Raw genomic sequence first — 19,517 nt, 5'->3', positions numbered from 1 at the left:
CAGCGCAAAGTCCCAAGCCAGTGGAAAAAAGGGCAGGTGACTCTTATACACAAGATGGATAAAAGAATGGGCCCACAAAGTCACAGACCAATATTCTTAACATCAGTTTGCTGCAGAATTCTTGAATATATTCCAAGTTTGAAGATAATAAAGTTCCTTGAGGTGGAAAAGCTTATCTCTTCAGATCAGTGGTTTTAGAAAGCATCACTTGTGTGAAACTTAGCTTGTCCTTTTAGCACATGATATCCTACAAACTATGGATGAAGGTCATCAGACAAATTCCATATTCCTAAATTTCTGAAAAGTGTTTGACATGGCGCCCCACTGTAGACTACTAATGAAGGTGTGAGCATACAGAATAGGTTCCCAGATATATGAGTGGCTCAAACCCAGTACATTGTTCTCAGTGGTGAGCGTTCATCAGAGACAAGGGTATTGTCAAGAGTGCCCCATGGAAGTCTGATAGGACCTCTGCTATTTTCTGTATACATAAATGATCTGATGCACACAGTGAGCTGCAATTTGCGGCTGTTTGCTGCTGACGTTGTGGTGTACAGGAAGTGGCTGTAGAAGCATAAATGATTTAGGCAACATTTCTAGAGTGTTTAATGACTGGCATCTGGCTCTAAATGTATATAAATGGAAGTGATTCAGAAAAACAATCCCACAGTAAGAGTACAGCATTAGTAGTGTATTGCTTTACACAGTCACGTTGGTTAAATATCTAGACATAATGTTGCAAAGCAATATGAAATGGAATGGGCACGTAAGAACTGTGTTAGTGAAGGCAAATAGTTGACTTGGTTTATTTGCATAATTGTAGGAAAGAGTGGGGTACCTGTAAAGGAGACTGTAGAACACTAGTGCGACACATTCTTGAGTAATGCTCGAATGTTTAGGATCCCCATCAGCTCAGATTAAAGGAAGATATCAAAACAATTTGGAAGCAGTTTGCTAGATTTGTTACACGTAAGTTTGATTAATGTGCAAGTATTACAGAGACGCTTCATGAAGTTAAATCCTTGGTGGGAAGGCTGTGTTCTTTTTGAGGAACACTATTGAGAAAACTATAAAACCAGCATATGAAGCTAGCAGCTGAACAATTCTACAGCCAGCAACGTACATGTCGTGGAAGAACCACAAAAGTTAAGATAAGAGAAATTAGGGCTCATACGGAAGTGTATAGAGAGTTGTTTTTCCTTCACTTTATTTGCGATTGGAACAGGAAAGGATATTACTAGTAGTGGTATGAGGTACACTCTTCCATGCACCACACATTGGATTGTGGAGCGTGTGTGTGTGTGTGTGTGTGTGTGTGTGTGTGTGTGTGTGTTTTTGGTAACGTGTCTTCAGCCCAATCACGTACCTGGTCATATCTGGCATAAGCCTGTAGTTTGTTGCTAGGTTGCTTTCTTGAATTCAAGGCACGTAGTATCAGCATGAGTAATGCTCTACAGTATTGGCTAACGAATGAACAGAATGAGTTGAAGTACACAAGATCATTTGCGTAACCCATGTTGATTCTCTTAAAATGTTTTTTATGTCTCTAAAAAAGGGTAATACACAAGCAGAATGCACTTAGCAATTCTACACCAAACTGATAAAAGTTATGTTGACTTTTAATTTCATGAATCTGTCCTTTTGCCTTCTGGAGAAAAAAAAAAAGAATAGCTACTGCTTTCTTCATGCAACACTAGACTTCCCATTGCTTGGAGAGTTATTGCTAGACAGGGCTCCAGTTCTTTCATGTAATCAGCATTGAATTGGATTAGGTTGAATCTCTCTCTCTGTGTGTGTTCTTTCTTCACTGAGGAAGGAACTAACAGTTCAAAAATCTAGGAATAGTCCACACTGCTTTTAAATGTATTAATAGTACTGGAACTTTGTTCCTTGAAGACAGGCAGGGCATTCTGCCTTGATATCAGTTTAAAATGTTTGCTAATGATTTTTTTCTTTTGATTCAATGCAGAATAGAGGTATTCGCTCTGTCCAGTGGTTTTTTTGCCTGTAATTCAACTTTATTTTCAATTGCACAGTTATTGATCGCCATTGAAAGACCTGTAGTGCAATAATTTTCAAAGAAAGAAAGACAGTCTAAACAAATGATTTAGAGAAGACTTCCTAAAACATTCATATTTATTAATATGTTGCTCTTTCTGAGGCAAGTTCATTATTACCACACTGATTTTATATTCATCTTTTACTCCTCCACAGACTGTGGACCTTGATGATGTGCAGAGGTTACTATGTATCAACAGTACAGATAACTGTTCTGTAGATGCAACCATAATAGATGTGTTTATGGAGAAACCAGAGTAACCTGTGTTTTCTGAAGAGGTACAGAAGCAGTTTCAGTAGTCTGAGGGACAACAATCTGAATAATTGACCAGTCTGGCTTTGTAACATTAGCCAACATGGCATCATTACTTTAGTTGTTCAGGTGGCTGAAAACAAGGAGAAACTACATCCTCTATGTTTCCTGAATGTGTGCAGCTCTGCTGTATGGCTTGATAGTGATAGTATCATCCTAGGTAAAATGTTCTGGAGTTAATAGTCCCTCATTTGGATCTTTATGTGGGGACCATTCAGGATGATGTCATCATCAAGAAAAACAAAGCACTCTACAGATTGGAATGTGGGATGTTAGATGTTACGTCCCTTAGAGGTAGGTAGGTTATAGAATTTAAAAAGGAAAGTAGATTGATTGAACTTAAGTATAATGGGAGTTGTGTAGTGCAGTCTTCAGATGAGTACATGGTTCAAAATACTAAATCCAATAGTGATATTGCAGGAATAGGCAGGTTTAATAATGAATAAGAAAATAGACATGATGGTAAACTGCTATGATCAACATAGTGAACACATTATCGTATACAATGTGGACACAGAGCCAACACCCACCACAATAGTACATAGTTATAGGAAGATGAAAGTTCAGTTGTCCGCATACAGAAATTCAATGACGGGAAAAGAAAAAGAATGAAAAACAGTGAGAGGATGTGGTATGGAGGGGGGGAGTGAAAGGGAGAGCCATCTGGTCAAATTTTGCACAGAGCATGACATAGCTAGTAGTAGGTTTTAGAATCATGAAAAAATATTGTATACATTAAAGAGACCTGGAGTTGAGGTGTTAGTGTGTATAATGTTAAGACACAGATTTTGAAACGAAATATGAAACTGCAAACCATTTACAGGGACAGAAAGGCAATGAACAACACATTGAATCTCAATAAATTAGAGTAAGGTAGGAAACCAGGGAGGTGGGATCTGGACAAATTGAAAGAATTAGGAGTTGAGAGTTCCAAAGGGACATTAGGCAACTATCATGTGAAACAGAGGAAAGAAATACAATTGAAGACAAAAGGGTAGTTTTGAGAGAGGAAATAGTGAAAGCTGCAGAGGATCAAATAGGCATAACACACTGCCCAATAGAAATTCTTTACGACACAGCAGATATTGAATTTAATTGATAAAGGAGAAAATATAAAACCCAACAAATGAAGCAGGTGCAAGAGAAAACAAGATTGACAGAAACTGAAGAATATCTAAACAGGAATGATTTGGGTACAATTCAGTGCTTCAGAAGTAGATGTGTAAAGATATATACCTGTAGAAAAATTAGAGAGACTTTAGAGAAGTAGCTGTATAAAACTCAAGAGCTCAAATGACAAGCCAATACTGAGCAAAGAAGGGGAAGCTGAATGGTGGATAAATATGTTTCAGGGTTAGGTAAGAGAAATTGACTTGAAGACACTACTGTAGAGAGATCAGAAGTAGAGGAAGAGTGAGAAATTTGAGAGAGCACTAAAAGACCTAGCTCAAAACCAGGCCCCTGAAGTAGCTAACATTCTCCCAGAATTATTGGAAACCTTGGTAGAAACAGTCAAGACACAACCATTCTACCTGCTGTACAAAATGTATGGGACTGTCAGAATATCCTCAGAGCTCAAGTCCTAATTTCAAAGAACACACATGATGACCTGTGAATTTACCAAATTATCAGCTTAGTCACAATTTCAAAGTAGTGATGAAAATTACGTACAAAAGAATCGAAAAACTTGTAGAAGCCAACATCAGGGAGTTTGAGTTTTGTTGAAATGTAGGAACACATGAAGCAGTGCGGACATTTTTGACTTTTTATTTTTTATTTTTTTTTTATTTATTTATTTATTTATTTATTTATTTATTTATTTATTTATTTTTTATCTATCTTAGATGGTAGTCTGCGAAAAGGCAAACCTGTGTCTACAGCATTTGTACAGAAAGTTTTTGACCATGTCAACAGAAATAGTCTTAGGTATTCTGAAGGCAATGGGCATGAAATAAAGGGCATGAAAAATTGTCTACAACTTACACAGAACTGACATTGCAGTTATAGGAGTCAAAGTACATGAAAAGAAAGCAGTAGTGGTCAGTGTTTGTGCTCTTCAGTTAATAAAGTAAACTGAGGAGAAATTTGGAAAGGGGGCTAAGATTAAATGACAAGATATTAAGACTTTGAGGTTTGCTGATGCCACTGTAATTCTGTCAGAGGAAAAGGGCGTGGAATAGCAGCTGAAAGCAGTGGTTATTGTCTGGAAAAGAGGTTACAAGATGAACATCAACAAAAGTAAAGCAATGTTAATTTAGTGTTGCCTAATTAAATGGTGAGGGAATTAGATAGGAAATGACACTAAAAGTAAAAGATTAGTTTTGATGCTGGCAGCAAAGAAACTGATGATGGCTGTGATAGAGAAAATATGAAGTACAGACTGGTTAAAGCAAGAAAAGTATTTCTGAAAAAGAAAAAAATTTACAAACATTCAATATAAATTCAAAGTGTTAGTAAGTCTTTTCTGAAGGTATTCGTTTGTTGTTACTCTTGTACAGAAGTGAAACATGGATGACAGAAGCTTTAAACAAAATTATATAATCTGTAAGCCTTAGTGTTAATCTTATCTTCGTGAACTTGAGTATTTTTTCAAATCTCTCTGTAGATTCATTTACTACTTGCTCTGCATACAAATTTAATAACTTTGAATAGGACAGTTAACACAAACCGAGCGAGGTGGCGCAGTGGTTAGCACACTGAACTCGCATTCGGGAGGACGACGGTTCAATCCAACGTCCGGCCATCCTGATTTAGGTTTTCCGTGATTTCCCTAAATCGCTCCAGGCAAATGCCAGTATGGTTCCTTTGAAAAGGCACGGCCGACTTCCTTCCCCGTTCTTCCCTAATCCGATGAGACCGATGACCTCACAGTTTAGTCTCTTCCCCCAAATGACAAACCCCCCCCCCCCCCCCCCCCTATAGTTTACGCAAGTCAGAACTTAGCATCTCGTGATAGATCTGCAGGAGTGTAACATGTCTCCATCTTCAGGTTCATAAAAAACAATATGGTAATAATCCCCAGCCGTGTTCAATCTGAGCTAGTACTCTGTCTCAGGTTGCCTCATCACTGATTGGATGTTTAACCCTTGCCTACCTTCTTTCCTAGGAATTACACCTTCCTCTGTACTCAAGGTTACTTAGTTAGTGGTTCTTGTGTGATGACTGATATCAGTGTGAAATCAAATCCAGAAAAAATAAAAAGGAGAAAAATCTACTTCCTGTTCCTAGTTTTGTATTTTTACTACTTTTGTACCAGCATTCTTTCAATTTTTATGTTTGTACATATATTAATATTTTAATAATTTCTATTTTCAGGAGTATTGAGCTAGATGATGATGCTTGTGAATCAACTGACAGAAACAGCTTTTCAGGTAGGTGTAATAACCAAATTCTTTTCTTGCTGTTTGGTAATATTTGTCAGGATTGTTTCTTCCATAATATTGATTAGATATAAAAACAAAGATGAGGTGACTTACCGAACAAAAGCGCTGGCAGGTCGATAGACACACAAACAAACACAAACACACACACAAAATTCAAGCTTTCGCAACAAACTGTTGCCTCATCAGGAAAGAGGGAAGGAGAGGGGAAGACGAAAGGAAGTGGGTTTTAAGGGAGAGGGTAAGGAGTCATTCCAATCCCGGGAGCGGAAAGACTTACCTTAGGGGAAAAAAAGGACAGGTATACACTCGCACACACGCACATATCCATCCACACATACAGACACAAGCAGACATATTTAAATATGTCTGCTTGTGTCTGTATGTGTGGATGGATATGTGCGTGTGTGCGAGTGTATACCTGTCCTTTTTTTCCCCTAAGGTAAGTCTTTCCGCTCCCGGGATTGGAATGACTCCTTACCCTCTCCCTTAAAACCCACTTCCTTTCGTCTTCCCCTCTCCTTCCCTCTTTCCTGATGAGGCAACAGTTTGTTGCGAAAGCTTGAATTTTGTGTGTGTGTTTGTGTTTGTTTGTGTGTCTATCGACCTGCCAGCGCTTTTGTTCGGTAAGTCACCTCATCTTTGTTTTTATATATAATTTTTCCCACGTGGAATGTTTCCTTCCATTATATTGATATAATATTGATTAGTATTGATTTAATGAATTTCTATTTTTGCATAAGTCAACAAATTTAAATTTTTATCGACGCCATCATTTTTCTATCTGAGGCCTCGTCTAGATTTGAAAGCAATTTCATTTGTTCAGAAGCTGACTCGATAGGCCTATCACTTCTGAAGATTTGTCTGTTGAGCTTTGGAATTGTCATTCCACCACGAGGTATTGGTTCCCTCCACATTTAATCCCCAGAAAGGATGGTTGCCTCATCTTTCAACTTTGCCGTACCGAAGTCTCCTCCTCTGCTGCTACCACTGCTACTACCACTACCACTACGGTCTTCGTCAATAACATTGGAATGGTTTCTGTGCTATATGCCATGAGATTTGGTTAATTTGAAATTCAAAAATAAAAGATCAAGAGGAAACTGAGATTGAAGTACAGAGATATGGCAAAATCTAACATCAAGCAGAGGGGGCACACCAAGGACAACAACGTAGAGGAAGGGAAGTTTAAGGGCTGTAATTGGTGGAGAACCTTGTTTACTGACCCACTGAATATGATGGAATGACGTGGGATATGATTTTGATATTTCCATAATTTTGTGATGGTACCTGACAACGTATTCATTGTGCTTTTGTGACCTTGGCAACTATCTGGATTCTTTAAAAATAGCCTTCATTAATTATGTAATACACTAGGTTTCACCTGTTTACTTTGATTATGAGCAACGTTAAGTTTTTTTTAGAAAAAAGTAATTTGAAACATTTGCATTCCATAAATTAGCCTTGAAGTGAGTACCTTATGTGAGACTGAACATTTCCATGAGTTTTTTAGCCGTAAGTGGTTTATCAAAATTCATTATCTTACAATTTGTATCCTGCATGATAGATACTGTTTCAAACCTACTGTAATATTTCATGTGAATGGTGAGGGGGAGGAAGGGGGGGGATTACAAAGTGATGTAAATCCAAGAATGTGTCCACTGTAACACTTGGGAATGGAAACTCTTCACTGCTTTATCTTCACAACTATTTTTTGCCCCTTTCCTTTTAAGAATATAGTGTATTGAAATCTCTTTTCACAAGGAAAGTATTTTTTCTACAATTTAATTCTTATTTGGTAACTAGAAGATCGTGTAGTGAAAACAGTCTAGAAGTACATTTTAATAATTAATAAATAATCACATTTGGTAAAAAGGGGTTCATAAATCATTGTAAACTGCTTAATGGAAAGTATTGCCCACAATGGAAAGTATTGCCCACTGATATTGGCCGTTCCCTTTCATATTTCATTTGTGTATCAAGGGGGAAATATTGCATCTCCTTCTGTGTACATTCTGATTCTTCTGTGTCATTGTCATGGTGCTTATGTGATTAAAGCAGCATGATTATTACACAGTCTATCTCAAACACCAGTTGTCTTAATTTACTCAACAGTTTCATGAAAAATCAGCAGCTTTCTCTCATCAGTTCCCACTAATGTTCCCAGAGCAACTCTTTCATACTTTCTTGTGGCTATATTGAATCACGAGTGGTGCACCTTGGAATTTCATTGCTTTATATTAGGCCTACTTGACAAGGTCTCCAGTATTGGAGCCATACTCAGAGACTGATCACACTAGATTCATATGAACTGTTTTCTTAACAATTGCACCACACTTTCCCAGAATCCTCCCAATGAAAATAAGTGTTTCATTTATTTCCTTACCAGTGACTTCATGAGATATTGAAATGACAGGTTCAAGTACACCTACTGCTTCCATAGTGCTGGAGACAGACAACATAATCTGTTAAATATTTTGTTATGAAGAATAAAGGTTATTCTCTTACTATTTTTTCACCAGTTACCTGTGTTTGTTGCCTTTTATTTATTTGTTATTGGTTTTAAAACAACTGCGGCTTCATCTCCATGCACTTTAGCAATGTGATTGATGTGATATGCCATGGCAGATATATCTGGTTAGTGTAACAAAAATCCTGTGTTGTGGTAACTATAAGCAGACAAGTTCTTTATGTTCCAGTAAATTAACAAAGATACTGCAATCTGACGCTGTTGCATTCTCTGTCTTGTTTATTGACATTATCATGCATGTATAAATTTTGTGTCACTTAGTAGTTCATGTAAATGTCAGAAACAGAAAATACCAAGTGCTACTTCACAAAAGTACAAAGTGTGGAACAGATATTTCATGTTATCGGTGTTTCTGTACTGTTTAAATAATTTGCAATAGCATCCTCTTCTTCTTTTCACAGCTTGGCTTATTTGACAAAAGAATTGATATGGAAGACTGGTTTTGTGTCACATGCAGTACTGCTCCAAATCAAATCACTATTCAAATGCTGCTAAACTGACACACAATGTTGCCCATTCAAATTATTGGTTTCTGGATATAAAGAAGTCATTGTTTGTATAGACTTGTTGAAACTGTACAAGAAAAGAGGATATGTTACTGAAGTTTGAATAAAGATATGAAATAAAACATCATTTACTCGATAAAAATGTAGCAGAATAATTTCTCTTAAGCAAATTGTCCTTCCGCTTGTGTGATGCAGATAAGCTCATTCCTTTCACTTACATAGATAACATATATTTGTCTTTTCCCATTGTAAGTGGAGTTGTTCTTTTAAATGTTAAATATTTTCTTTCTCTTTCAGCAAAAGATACCCCAACTAATGGCCCTAGTTTTCCATGTGCAGATTTAAACAGGTAGGAATATCTAAATAAATTGTTTATGTTGGGGAGGGGATAGTTTTCTAGCTGCAATATGTTTTGTAATCTGCCCCAAACCCCCATACTTTCTTTCCTGTTTTAAACTTGGTATAGTGACATTTAAGTTTGGTATAGGGAAGTTCTATTTAAGAGGCGCTACTCAAACTGAGTGTACTGGTATTACATTTTTTGCAGCCTCATGTGTGCGTAGGAGTACTATCTATTTTCAGTTGTCTGTGCAAATTGTACAGTGAACTATTTTAAAAGGTACAAGATTCCTTATACACTCGACATATATTGATCATTTTATAGTTTTTATACAGAATATGAATTGACACGAAGAACATTATTGTAGCCCAGCTATCAAACTCGTGTTAGTGTTCTTCACTGTAGTGTTCTGGTTGATGTGAGTAGTCATTAATATACACATATATATTCATTTGGCTTTGCTTCTAAATACTGTTTTCAACCAGTCAACTGTATATCAATAACCATTGTGAATTTAGAGTCTTCACTGTTGAGTTACATTATCTTTCTTTGCCCTTCCAGTTTTATTGTTCACTGTGTTTCTTTTACATTTTGTTTGTATGGCTTAGTCTCCTGCCTCAACTTTTAATAGTAAGTCCCTTTGTTTTGTGTTATAATGTGTGTTACTGTTTTATATTGCTATCACTGTTCTCTTACCCCTTCCATGCATGCTTCCTCTCTGTTCGTCTAGTGTCTGTAGTTATTTGAGGGCAGAGCGCTTGCTCTTAATTATATTTAACTAATTTTTTTCAAAGTTTTTACATATGTGTATTTGAAAGTATTGTAGAAGTATATCCAAGTTATATTTTATGCTGTCATGAAACATGTACCAATTTTTTAAAATACTACATTTTTGCAGTGACTGTTTAAAATATGAGGAGGAAGAGGAGTGGGATTCAATTGATGATCCTGATGGTTATTTTGATCCACATGGTAAGTTCATTTCAAGCCTGAAGGCGAGTCTGTGTGGTTCACGTACTTCCCATTATCTCAGTCCAAACATATTAGAAACCCAAAATACATTTCTGTTGCTTGTTTTTCACCATTTTGCTGTTGTTTTGCACTGGCACCACAAATATTTTTTAATGCTAGAGTGGTCACTGTTGCATGTATAAATTTGACAGTGGGAAAAGGTGCTTGTGGAAAGAAGAAAGATTACACACAACAGAGACATTGTGAATTTTGGCTGTACTGACTATGTTTGGGAGCTGTGACTGTACAGAATAATTACAGGATGCGGCAGAACCGGCTAACTAGTTTCTATAGGTTACTGCTAGGGCTGTGGTGGGGGTAGGCAGTTGCACGTGGTCTGCCTTTGTTCAGTTGTTGACCCCATTTCAGTAGCCAACATAGTCTGGATCGGTGCACATCATGGTTTTGCCGTTCGCGTTTATTATTAAAACAACAGATCTGTGATCGCTACAAAACGAGCTTTTTGGCAACACTTCAACATTCCACGCAACAGTGCCATTCCTAATGCAAACACAATTCAGTCGTGGGTGCAGGAGTGGGAGGAACTGGTAGCACACTAAGAATAGATACACATGGCCAATGCAGATGTGTCAGAATGCCAGAAAATGTGCAGCGGGTGAGAACAGCAGTTAACTATCGCCACAACAATTCTGCTTGACAACATGCTGTTGCATTGGGTATTTCAGACCACAGTTTTGGAAGGATTAAGCAATGCAATTTGAAGTTCCATCCTTTCACAATAATCACTGCTCAAGAATTACACCCAGCAGACTACACCAACCGTCAAAATCTGTGTGAGCAAATGCTTGCTCACATCCCTGTGAATGCAGCTTTCCTCAGTAATGACAAAGCATATTTTCACGTTAGTGTGTGCATGAATAAGCAAAACTTTCGCTACTGGGCTGAAAATAACCCCCGAATTATTCATGAAAGACCGCATCGTTCTCCCAAAGTGACAAGTGTGGTGTGCCATATCACTATTTGGTGTGGTAGGCCCTTACTTTTTTGAGAAGGAAGGAGTGACCGTGGCAGTGAATTCCACGTGTTGTGTTTCAATGTTGCAAAATTTTCTGCAACCCAGAATGGATGAGATTGTTGAAGAACGTGGACTGGGAGACTTGTGGTTCCAACAGGGTGGAGCTACTGCTCACACATCTCAAATTTCGATTGAGAATTTTGAGAGAAATGTTTCCGGGACGCCTCGTCTCTTCGAGGGGTGATGTCGCGTGGCCTTCATGGTCACCCGATTTGAGCATTTGTGACTGCTTTTATTGGGGATATCTGAAGGAAAAGGTTTTCAAAAGCTGCCCTCACACCCTTCCAGAGTTAAAAGAGCGGATTATTGACGAAGAGAATGCCATACCCCGCAAGAGGTGCTCGAAACTTCAAGGATTGTCCACAACAATGTATGAATGCTAATGGCCGCCGTCTTGAGGACACTATTTTCAAAACTAAATGGATGTAAAATAGTATTTTGTACTAATTTAGAAAATAAAAACATTTTTTTCTCTATACATCCAGATTTACTTTTTATTGCTCTTTAAAACTGCTTAGTCGGTTCTTCCGCACCCTGTATATGTTTTTTCTACTACCAGTCACTTTTATTTGTTTTATGTTTAAATTAACATTAAGCAGTGTGTTTTGAGCCAGTTTTGTCCATCTTCAGGCATTTATGCATACAGAACATTGTTGATTAAAAATAAATTCTCTTAAACCAGATTAACATTAAACTGTGTAGTGTTCACTGCTGGAGTGGCTGTCGGGGTATTTGTGTAAGGGGTAGGAGGGGGGGGGGGGGGGGGGTTGGTTTGGCCAGAAATTGATTTCCAATGATGTCAACTGGTGGTGTGGAGCCATGTCTCGTTGTTTATTATGATTGATACCACCGCCTTTGTGGGTGCAGATAGTTTAACATCAGTTATAATGTTGCAAAATTCGTGTGATACACTTTCTGTATAATTATTCATTTACAAATTTGGCATCCTGAAGCCTCATTTTTCGCAGTTGATACACTAAAGGTAGCTGCTGATTTTGGAAAACTGAACAAAGAGTACTGGGCCACAAGGCTAATAAAACTTCACAAAAACACATAGCTATGAGACTCATTCAAATGAAACCTGGTCAGTGCGTCTATCTTTACCTTACACATACGGTGGCACCACGTAACTGTGGAACTGTGGATATGATGGCACCATCTATTGGTAGAGAGACTGACACGTGCACGCCATTTGATGTTGCATAGCGCCAGTGTAGTTTCCGATGAAGAGAAGGTGGTCACACAAGCTATCGTCCACTAGCGAACACGCAGGTGAGTGAGCAGGAACATCGAGGAGTGATTCAATTTTTGGAGGTGGAGGAAGTTGGAGGCTGTGAAATGTATCGACATATGAAGGCTGTGTACGGTGATTATACTCTGAGTCATTCAAGTGTTGTGGAATGGTGCAAACGGTTCCTTGAGGGACGCGAGTCACAAAGACAATCCTCATGCTGGACAGGCTCTTTGTGTCATTACACTGGAAATGGTTGTGGAAGTGAATGCGTTAGTCTTGGACAACCGCAGAATCACCGTGGATGAGATCCATCAGTTACTGGGTATTAGCATTGGCACTGCCCACACCATAACGCGTCAACACTTGAACTTTCGAGAAATCTGTGTACAGTGTGTTTCCCACCGGCTGGCTGCCGAACAGCGCAGTACTCAAATGGTGCTGTCTTTGAGTCAGATGCAACATTATCATGAGGAGGAATACGACTTTCTGTTATGTATTGTCACAGGTGACAAAATGTGGTGTCACCATTTTGAACCGGAAAGCAAGCATCAGAGCAAGCAGAGGAAACATGCGACTTCACCATCTCCAAAGAAATCAAAGGCTATGCACACCAGTTCTGATAAGGTCATGATGTCCTTCTTTTTTAACCACAAGGGCCCACTGCTTGTCGAGTTTCTGGAACAAGGAACCACAGTCAATTCCCAACATTACTAAGCCACTTTACAGAACCTTAGATAAGCCATCAAGTCGAAACGCCGAGGCATGTTGTCCAATGGCATTATCCTCCTTCATGATAATGCCCGCCCACACTCGGCCAATGCAGTGAAGACGACACTGCAGCAGTTTCAGTGGGAAACGCTGGAACATCCACCGTACAGTCCCGACCTTTCACCATGTGACTTTCATGTGGTTGGACCTCTAAAACACGCTGTTTGTGGACCTTAATTTGCAATGGATGACAAAGTGTGTGTGACTGGGTCCAGGCCTGGATCCAACAGCAGCCTACTAACTTTTTCAAGCATGGAATCAACCGGCTAGTGTCACAATGGGATAAACGTGCCAACAGTTTTGGTGACAATTTTTGAGTATGTGTACTGTGTATAACTACATTTTTGAGTTAATAAAATTGTTACCATTACTTTACACTTGTGACCGGGCTTCATTTGAATGCTCCTTACACAAAGGCAACAAAAACAAATAATATCAAACTAAATATACTTAAATCTAGCAATAACAAACTGCAGAACCATAATGCCCTGGCAGTAAAATCTGATAAAGGTTCCACAAGGCTATTAGGTTTATTGTTGATTACATACTGAAACACTTGACTTTGCAAACAACCATATAGTTGAAGTACAGGTTGACACCACATCAAAGTTCCAGTCTAAAATAAGAAAATGGCTCAACCACAATAAGTTCCTCTTCAGAAAAAATGAAGTGCGATCCCTTACTGTAGTGAATCCCACAGCCCCTAGAGTGAGAGCACAGCCAAAAACTCGTTACACCACCACATCAGTCAGGCCTCTTGTGAATTCAGTTAATAGCCCAGCCTACAAATTAATGAGAGATCTAAATGATGTATGTGTTAAAAAGTACACATTTGAAAAATCATATTCCATAAAGAATAATTATGAACTTATTAATGGTATGAATGACCCGACTGTACCACTTCAGTCTAAGATTTTATTCTTAGGCGTTATAAACCTGTACAGCAATATGTCAGTAGATGAAATAATGGAAATAATAAGAAAGAATCTGTCGAAAATAACACAATGAGAAAACCAGGAATAATAGAGCTTATAGGTGTATTTTCTTTAGAACTCTCACATAATTACGTATCTATCAGCAACAAAATTTACAAGTTGGACCCATGGCTAGGAATGGGAAGCCCTCTTTGTGCTCTAATAGCAGAAATATTTATCAACCATACAGACAATAAAAATATTGACATTAAAAGATAGTATCACAAGCAAATATCATTTCTGTAAGAGGTACACTATGTGATCAAAAGCACCCAGACACCTGGCTGAAAACGAGTTACAAGTTCGTGGCACCCTCCATTGGTAATGCAGGAATTCAGTATGGTGTTGGCCCACCCTTAGCCTTGATGACAGCTTCCACTCTCACAGCATTCGTTTAATCAAGTGCTGGAAGGTTTCTCGGGGAATTGCAGCCCATTTTTCATGGAATGCTGCACTAAGGAGAGGTATCGATGTCGGTCGGTGAGACCTGACTTGAAGTCGGGCGTCCCAAAACATCCCAGAGGTGTTCTAAAGGATTCAGTTCAGGACTCTGTGCAGGCCAGTCCATTACAGGGGTGTTATTGTTGTGTAACCACTCCACCATGGGCCGTGCATTATGAACAGGTGCTCAATCGTGTTGAAAGATGCAATCGCCAACCACGAATTGTTCTTCAACAGTGGGAAGCAAGAATGTGCTTAAAACGTCAATGTAGGCCTGTGCTGTGATAGTGCCATGCAAAAGAACAAGGGTGCAAGGCCCTTCCATGAAAAACACGGCCACACCATAACACTACCACCTCCGAATTTTGCTGTTACCACTACACACGCTAGCAGATGACATTCACCGGCCATACCCACACCCTGCCATCGGATCGCCACATTGTGTACTGTGATTTGTCACTCCACACAACTTTTTTCCACTGTTAAATCGTCCAATGTTTATGCTTCTTGCACCGACATGATGTATGGCTTATGAGCAGCCACTCGAACGTGAAATCCAAGTTTTCTCACCTCCTGCATAACTGTCATAGTACTTTCAGTGGATCCTGATGCAGTTTGGAATTCCTGTGTGATGGTATGGATAGATGTCTGCCAGTTACACATTACGCCATCTTCAACTGTCGACAGTCCCTGTCAGTCAACAGACGAGGTCGGCCTGTACACTTTTGTGCTGTATGTGTCCCTTCATGTTTCCACTTCACTGTCACATTGGAAACAGTGGACCTAGGGATGTTTAGGAGTGTGGAAATATGACATACAGATGTATGACACAAGTGACACCCAATCAGCTGACCACATTTGAAGTCCGTGAGTTCCGCGGAGTGCCCCATTCTGCTCTCTCATTATGTCTAATGACAACTGAGGTCACTGATATGGAGTACCTGGCAGTAGGTGGCAGCACAATGCACCTAATATGAAAAATGTATGTTTTGGGGTGTCCGGATACTTTTGATCACATAGTGTGTGTGGCTGACACTCTTATTCAGTTTGATGGTACAGATTAGAGCATTGCGCAGCTCTGTTAGACCAGTTAGGCCTCGCCTGCTGAAGGAGGGACAGAGCCACTCTTGCCTGGCCCTGTATGACTGCTCAATCACATACTCACTCCCTGTCTGCTATCTTGACTCCGGACATGCAAATAACTGAGCATGACCAGTCATCGTGACGTTTCACTTCACCTCACCTCACTGCACTGCATAATTCAAATACCTCAGTCTGTCTTGCTTCCCCCCCCCCTCCCCCTCCCCCTCCTCCCTCTCTCTCTCTCCCTCTCTCTCTCTCTCTCTCTCTCTCTCTCTCTCTCTCTCTCTCTCCCTCTCCCTCCTCCTCCCTCCCCCCCCCCCTCTCTCCTCTCCCCCACCCCTCTCTCCCTCTCTCTAAAACACAAAAGTAACATTTCCAAAAGCTCTTAGGTGACACAGTTAATTTCATGCAGCATGTGGAAAATAATTTGACATTCACTACAAGCACAGAAAGAGACTCATTTTCAAATAGAAGATTTATTCTGCTTGTAAATAGTAAGAAAGTATGTACAAATTAATTAAATACTATCCCTTAAATCTAATAGACAACTTTGTCTGTAAATAAAGTATATGAAGAGTAGTATGTATTCACAGCCGTACTATACGCACTTTTCACTCGAAGTAAATTTATAATTATTGAATCACCAGTAGGTGACCGATGCAGTCAGGGTTCAATTTGTTGTGCCAGCTTTACGAGTACTAAAGTACTGTTCACTATATTCGTTTGTTGCTGTGATATGTAAAATAAGTTTTATAACTGCCCTGACACAGCTCCAGGACCAGACTGCATCCACAGCCAAATGCTCAAGCACCTATTGGTGGATTGCCAGTGTCCTGTCCTTACCATTTTGAAACGTATGTGGAGCGTGGGTGATCATCCTGGTACTGAAACTGTGTAAACGCTCCTTTCAGATGGCGCCTTTTGCCCAATTAGTCTAACTAATCTTCTTTGCAACTTGTTTGAACATATGGTGAAATGGCAGCTGTGTTGGTACCTTGAGTCTCATTCTGCTGCTGTCAATTGTACCTGGCCAGCTTTTACCTGGGTCCAACACCTTATCACTGTCTTCTTCAACTAGCAAAAGGCATCATCACATTCTCTTTACCCTACAAGACTGGGGTCTCCAGCACCTGCTCCCATTTTTTGCCGGGAGCTTCTTGACCCACCAGACTTCTCTGCTTCAAGTTGGTGCTTCCCACAGTACTCCCCATATTCAAGATAATAGGATCCTGGAGGGCTCTGTATTGAGTGTGCCCCTTTTTTTAGTGGCTGTAAATGGTCTAGCTGCAACTGTAAGGACTGCAGTGTTACCCTTCGTATATGCTGATGACTTTTGCATTTACTGTTGCTCCTCCATCATGGGTATTGCTGAACACCGGCTACAGGAAGACAAACAAAAGGTTCAGTCCAGGGCTCTCACACATGGCTTCCAGTTTTCAGCAGCAAAGACATACATTGTGCATTACTTTTGCCGTCGTATTGTCCATCCACACTAGAACTCTACCTCAGTGAGCAATTGCTCAGTGTGATGGAGTCTTATTGCTTTTAAGGACAGGTCATCAGTGTCCAATTGATGTGGATTTCCCTTCTTTGACAACTTAAGAAAACATATTTGTCATACCTTAATACTGTGCACTGCCACAAGTTGGGATGCAGACTGCTCTGTACTTTTGCAGCTTTACAAATCTCTGATCCTGACTCTTCTTGATTGTAGTAATGTGGGGTATGTGTCTTCGAAGTGCCTTCAGCATTATGGATGCTGGGCCTGATAGACTTTTGTGGGTTCCCACTTGCAACAGGTGTCTTTCAGGCCAGCCCTGTGAACAGCCTACTCGTGGAGGCTGGCATCCCTCAACTACAGGTTAAATGCCAACAACTGCTGCTCAACTATGCAGTATATATATGCTGCTCCCCTGAGCATCCAAATTAGCATGTTCTTTTTCGTGATATGGAGATCCACGCCCAATCCCCCCTCCCCCTGCAACAAACTCCCAGGACTGAAGTCAGGATCTGGCCTGAGGAGCTCAGCATTCATTTGCTGAGTATAGGCTTGGCAACCTCTTGAGAACCTGCTGCTCCTCAGTTGTATAAAGCTTACTCAGGCACACAGGGCCCTGTTTGAGTGGACCCATATTTCCCTAGCTGGTTTTGGGACCAAGATGGAATCCTTGCAATCTTCTTCTTCTTCTCCTCCTCCTCCTCCCAGCAGGAACAGTATACTGTCTTAGAGTACTCACACTCCATCCTCCAAACGAATGAGCGAGGATAGCCCTCCTGATAGTCAAAATCAGTTTAATTATAGCAACAGATAAAGGATGGACAGGTTTCTTCCGACTTAGGGTTAGGCCTTATGTACTTAATTCCACCATTTTGGTCACGCAGTGCTGAGTTATGGGGGTGAAGCAATGTGTGTGAAGTGTGGAAAGGCAGCCCATGGATCTGGGACTGACTGTCCACCTCCAGCAGCCTGCGTTAATTGCTGTGGGAGCCACTAAGTCTGGAGCCAAGGCTACCCTGTTTTTGCAGAGAAATGAAAAATTCAGAAACTAAAAGTCACCAAGTGGATCTCCTGTGCCGAAGCCCAAAAAGATATATAAGGCGATGAAATATTCTGTCTTTACCACTTCTTATGCTTCTGTAGTGCAGAAACCTATTCCTAAGGTTGATGTTTCAACACAGATGACGTCCAGTGTACAACCATCCACCACCAGCACCTGTACTTGCATGTGTACATGCCTAGGCAAAGCGAGTAAGGATAAAGCAATCCAAGGAGTTGCCACAGAAAAAAAACAGCAGCAGTTCTGTAGTGAGTGTCAAGAAGTCACACGACAAACAGAGTGCTTCTAAACACTCCCTTTCCCCCATCCTAAAAGGGTCAGGTGCAGGGAAAGGTTCGTGATGTTCCGTCAAAAGCTGTCCCGCACACCATCAGACATTCTTTCACATCTGACTGTTGAGGATATCATGGAGTTAGATGCCTTGGATCCAGGCAGCCCCTCCACTCCCCCTTGCTCTACAAGTGCTTCACCTCCGTGATGAAAAGACAGGGATAAATTAAAACAACATCGATGAAATGGCTGCCATACTACAGGTGGACCTTGGAAGGGTTCAGGACACATGTGGAGGAACTCCGTCTCTTATCTCAGGGTAGACTACTGTGTTTGTGTCTCCAGGAGACTGACTTCCATCAATCGTACACCCCTGAGCTACGAGGCTATGTACTCGACAAAAAGAGCAACCTGAATAGAGAGAGAGAGCTAGAGGAGGTGTAGGTGTTTTCATCAGTACTGATTATCACTGCTCACCCCTCTAACTCACAATGACTTTACAAGCAGTTGCCATATCAATGCACGTGCGTCATCCGTTGACAATATGTTCCCTTTATTTGCCCCCACATGATGTGCTTGATGAAGAGGCTCTAACTGACCTTATTACACAATTCCCCCACCCTTTCATTGTCTGTTGTGATTTTAATGCACACAATGTACTTTGGGGCTCTGCAACTTCCTGCCCCAGGTGTAGAGCAATTGAGAGGCTTCTCATGTCGTCATGTGCGTACTTGCTAAATATGGGACAGAGCATGCATTTCTGCACAGCAGCTGTGTTGTTCTCTGCCATTGATCTCTCATTTTGCTCTCCAGCTTTTGCTCACACTGTTCAGTGGGAAGTGGTTGATGACTTGCACAGAAGCGATCACTTCCCATTCTGGATTCACCTGCCAGGTGGAGTGGAACCCAAAAGGAAGTCGCCGCGATGGGTGCTCGGTAGAGCAGACTGGACAATTTATAGCCAGTTGGCCCAGTTTGAACATTGTGCCAATGTCGAGGCATGGGTGAATCATAT

General features: G+C 40.3%; 1 protein-coding gene across 4 annotated transcripts in view; it reads left to right on the top strand.

Moving 5' to 3' along the window:
• Positions 1–19,517, top strand: part of LOC124596160 (leucine-rich repeat-containing protein 1-like) — a 131,718-nt gene that overhangs the window by 105,707 nt on the left and 6,494 nt on the right. For all 4 annotated transcript variants that reach the window (XM_047135193.1, XM_047135192.1, XM_047135195.1 and 1 more), the window contains 3 exons: positions 5,687–5,742; positions 9,085–9,136; positions 10,026–10,099. In XM_047135193.1, coding sequence (XP_046991149.1) covers positions 5,687–5,742; positions 9,085–9,136; positions 10,026–10,099 — 182 coding nt within the window. The remainder of the gene's footprint in view (positions 1–5,686; positions 5,743–9,084; positions 9,137–10,025; positions 10,100–19,517) is intronic.

The sequence above is a fragment of the Schistocerca americana genome, chromosome 2 (genome assembly GCF_021461395.2).
Source record: "Schistocerca americana isolate TAMUIC-IGC-003095 chromosome 2, iqSchAmer2.1, whole genome shotgun sequence".
NCBI lineage: Eukaryota > Metazoa > Arthropoda > Insecta > Orthoptera > Acrididae > Schistocerca > Schistocerca americana.
This window is presented reverse-complemented; position numbering and strand designations above follow the sequence as displayed.